Below are 4177 nucleotides of genomic sequence, written 5' to 3' on the forward strand. Positions count from 1 at the left end.
CCCTTATATTGACTTTTTTTCACCAACATTGCTAGCAGCCTTGGAGCATTGCTGATAATATTGGTCTTGAAAAGCTTATATGGGAAAAAAACTATTGGCATTCACTACACGAATAGTGATTAAGAGTTTGAAAGCTGATCCTTGGAGTAATTCTGATTCAAAAGAACTGTGTAAAGGTTGAGGCTAAGGAGCAAAAGGAGCTGACAGTATTGGCTTGAAGGTAAGTGATATTTAGGAAGAATTTAATGGGTAGGGTGGTAAGAGTGACAAGAAAGGGGGTTCAAACGACATGGACTACGGAGTAGAAATAGAACAACATTGGGAAATCCTGTAATGTCATGATCTTGGCTATAAGTTTTGGATATGGCTCCCTTAATCAGAATCTTTAATAAGAAGTTTTTGGGATTGTTTTCCAATGCTTTATTGCATAAATGCTAATTTAGGTGCTCAGCTTCTGTCATCTAAGCTTTAGAATAGTTGGTTTGAAGCATGACTTCCTATATATAGAAGTAAAATAATAGTGGGGTGTTTTTCTTGCAATTTGTATGTATCTTTATATCTTCTGGGCATTCACATTTTTAATAATACTTCCTCTAAATTGGTATAAATTGTAACATATGCATATATAGGTTGATCTACATCTCTTACCAAAAGTAAAATAATAGTGTTACATCTTTTGTTGTAAGAGCATAATTATTATATATTGGCCATTTGGGATTTGGTTGTGGCAAAGGTCATGTAAGGCAAATATTAAGAAACACTCTGATAATTTGGTATGAACCTTCAATAGATATCCCTTTTAAGCTTATTTGAATTTGTACAATCTTATTAAAATATTGCTCTTTATCATCCCCAACAGCTTGTCCAGACATTCTTTTTCATCTGTACATATCAGATTACAACCTAACACCTTTACCTTCCTTGTTTGCTATCATTATTGATTTAGCCAACTTCATATGCCTAAAACTGAATATTACTCCCTTTCTTTTTTGAATCCCAACTTTCACCAACTCCCTATTGAATTTACTTATGAAAATTCTAATCCCTAGCGTTTAAATTGCTGCCAGCAGTCCTACACTTAATGTTCTTATCCGACTGTTGTGTATTATCATATATCATGCATAGAAATGCACATCTATTAATATCTTTAATACTAACTGTTATGTACGCCGTTTTATAATTCAGATGATATTACTCTTTGATACAGGTGGAACAGGTTATTTGTATGGAGATTTTTGTGAGCATTTTTGATAGGATCCCTCTGCCAAAGAATGGTGTGACAGGAAGACAAAAAAAGGGTTGTTGGTAGATTAGCATTCGTTTACCAAGCTGAAGGGAGAGCGTTTTTTCCTTAGGCTCCTCTTGATCAATGTTCGGAGTCCAACATCTTTTGAAGACTTACAAACTGTACATGGGAACGTTTATGGAACATTTCAGGAAGCTGCTTTGAAGTTAGGATTGCTTGAAGATGATGATGTAGGTGATATTTGTATGTCAGAAGCAAAGGAAAATCAACTACCTGTTGCATTGCGTCGTCTATTTGCTACTATTTTGATCTTCTGCCAGCCAAAAGATCCACTTGCTTTATGGTCTAAATATTATGTTCATATTTCTGAAGATTTTGAGCATCAGTACCCAGGACATGATGATAAAGTTAAAAGGCTCACTGTTCGATCAGTTGAACAATATCTAGAGGCGATGGGAAAATCAATGAAAAGTGTCGGATTGAGTACACTCTGTTCCGTTGTAGAAAATGAATTCCAACGAACTAAAGACATTATTGATGCTTTAGATGCACCGATTCCCCAAACCTGTATTGATTGTATAGATATGCTCAATGCTGAATAATTGAGTGCTTTCTTTTGTATAGTGGAACATGTGCAGGCATGAAAATCTGGTGCTTTTTTCATCGATGAGCCTAGAGGCACAGGAAAAATTTCCTGTACAATGCTCTGTACGTGAAAATCAGGATGATGAATAAAATTGTATTGCCTACAGCTACTTCGGGCATTGCTGCAGCTAACATTCCTTCTAGCAGAACTGCCCATTCAAGGTTTAAAATACCAATTGATTTTGAAAGTTCTTTGGTATGTGATGTCCCAAAACAAGGGAGTTTGGCAGCACTTTTGAAAGAAACAACATTAATCATTTGGGATGAAGCTTCAATGGCCAATAAAAGCAATTTGGAGTCTTTGAATTTGCTGCTGCAAGATATATGTGAGAATGAAAACCTCTTCGGTGGAAAGTTAGTTGTTCTTGGGGGTGATTTCCGTCAAGTGTTACCAATTGTTCCTCTCAAAAATCAAAAAGAAGTTGTGCAAGCTAGCATAGTCACTTCATATATCTGGCCCTAGCTAACAAAATTCAGATTAACAGAGAATCAAAGGGCTAAGGAAGATCCAGAATTTTCATCTTTTTTGCTTGCACTTGGACATGGTGAACTACAACAATGTGAGAACACATATGTAAATTACCTGAGAATATATCAAATCCTTTTACAACTGATGACAACCCCGTGTCAGAAGTAATAAAGGTTGTTTTCTTAGAATTTTTTAAAGAAGAATATGATATCAATACAGATAGAGCCATTTTAACTCCTTTGAATGATAATGTTGATTGCATCAACACTTCACTAATAGATCAGTTTCCTGGAGACCCTGTAGTATATAAGAGTTTTGATACAATGTTAAGTGATACATGTGATGTGTATCCCACATAGTTTTTGAATGAACTCTGTCCAAGTGGATTAAGTCCTCATGAACTTGTGCTTAAAAAAAATTGTCCAGTCATTTTGTTACGAAATTTACTTCCATCTACTGGTTTGTGTAACGGAACACGTCTCTTATGCAAAGGTTTCTTTCCAAGTGTTGTGTTATGTGTCATTGCCATTGGACAGTATAAAGGGAACCATGTGTTTATACCTCGTATTAATTTACGCCCTTATGCCTCAGCTAGGTTTCCATTTCAGTTTGAACAGAAACAATTCCCTTTAAAATTAAACTTTGCTATGATTATAAATAAGTCTCAAGGGCAAACATTAAATCGAGTATCTGTGTACTTACCACAACCTTGTTTCTCTCATGGGAAAATCTATGTTGCTCTCTCACGAGCTAAAAATCGAGAAGATGTAACTGTTTTTTCTACACTGCCCCTAGAACCATTTGCTTCAACATGTACTAAAAATGTGGTCTGCTATGAAGTATTAAGGTTAACAGGAATTTGTTAGGGAACTTGCAGTAGAAATATGATACTTAAACAATATTATGCTTTTGGAATTAATGATAAACATGTTGTTAACTCTCTTTTGTTTTTCAAAAAAATCGTTGTACTGTTAACTTAATTTTACATTATTATGAGAAATTAGTAGATTGATAAATTCTTTTGTTTTTTCTTTCCCCTGAAAAATACCTTATTGCATAGTGATAGGATCGATATCATGTACTAATACACGGAAGGGTAATCTATCTATGTGTAGTACATATGGAGTAGCAAACATGACAACACAGTATGATAATCATTTTAAATAAAGTAGTAGTATACACTTTAATTATATATATATATATATATATATATATATATATATATATATATATATATATATATATATATATATATATATATTTATATAGCTTGTAACAGTGGTTGATTTAATTTGAATGTTTAATATGCTAATTGCTACTATTCAACATATATGAAATCATTTTTTTTTCACTTTCTTCTTTCCCCATTTTGTGACAGAGTATCATGCTTAGTCAATTGGGATACAGTAAAATCATTTTTAAATTGAGTGAAATTTAGTTGTTATTTGTTATTACTTTATTCTGAAATTAAGATATTATCTAAAGATACCAATAAGTTTTTAATCCTCTAGTATGGAATTTATGTGAATGAAGTACATTAGGAGAACAGGCTCCTTTTAAAGTGTGTACGACTTTTTTCGATAAATATTCCCTTTCTCCCTATGTTGTTTCCCCATTTGACGTTCCACGATCCTTAAGATAGGTCTTTAAGCACTTATATCTTTATTTTCATACACGGAAAGCTGATAAAAACGTGATATTAATAAAACATGCAATTATCCAAATTCAACAAAATTATCCATGACTATATTATCTCTTGTAAATTAAAGATGTTCTACGATCACACTTAATAAAGTTTGACCCAAAAAATAGCAATG

The 4177-nt window shown here is 33.2% G+C and overlaps 1 protein-coding gene across 1 annotated transcript; it reads left to right on the forward strand.

The window, feature by feature from the left end:
* Positions 1 to 1970: 1970 nt before the first annotated feature.
* LOC145564945 (uncharacterized) lies at positions 1971 to 3226 on the forward strand. The gene is made up of 4 exons (XM_081625091.1): positions 1971 to 2245; positions 2369 to 2451; positions 2580 to 2699; positions 2787 to 3226. Exons 1-4 carry the CDS (start codon positions 1971 to 1973, stop codon positions 3224 to 3226), a joined length of 918 nt encoding a protein of 305 aa, XP_081481217.1.
* The last annotated feature ends 951 nt before the right edge of the window (positions 3227 to 4177 follow it).

Source organism: Chenopodium album, chromosome 10 (genome assembly GCF_948465745.1).
Source record: "Chenopodium album chromosome 10, dcCheAlbu1.1, whole genome shotgun sequence".
NCBI lineage: Eukaryota > Viridiplantae > Streptophyta > Magnoliopsida > Caryophyllales > Amaranthaceae > Chenopodium > Chenopodium album.

Excerpts from the sequence above, each read along its gene's own strand:
- LOC145564945 (XM_081625091.1), top strand. The coding sequence starts at position 1,971 with ATGATGAATAAAATTGTATTGCCTACAGCTACTTCGGGCATTGCTGCA. Across the intron at positions 2,246-2,368 it reads GAAAACCTCTTCGGTGGAAA|ATTAACAGAGAATCAAAGGG; the intron begins GTTAGTTGTTCT and ends AACAAAATTCAG. Across the intron at positions 2,700-2,786 it reads TACAATGTTAAGTGATACAT|TCATTTTGTTACGAAATTTA; the intron begins GTGATGTGTATC and ends AAAATTGTCCAG.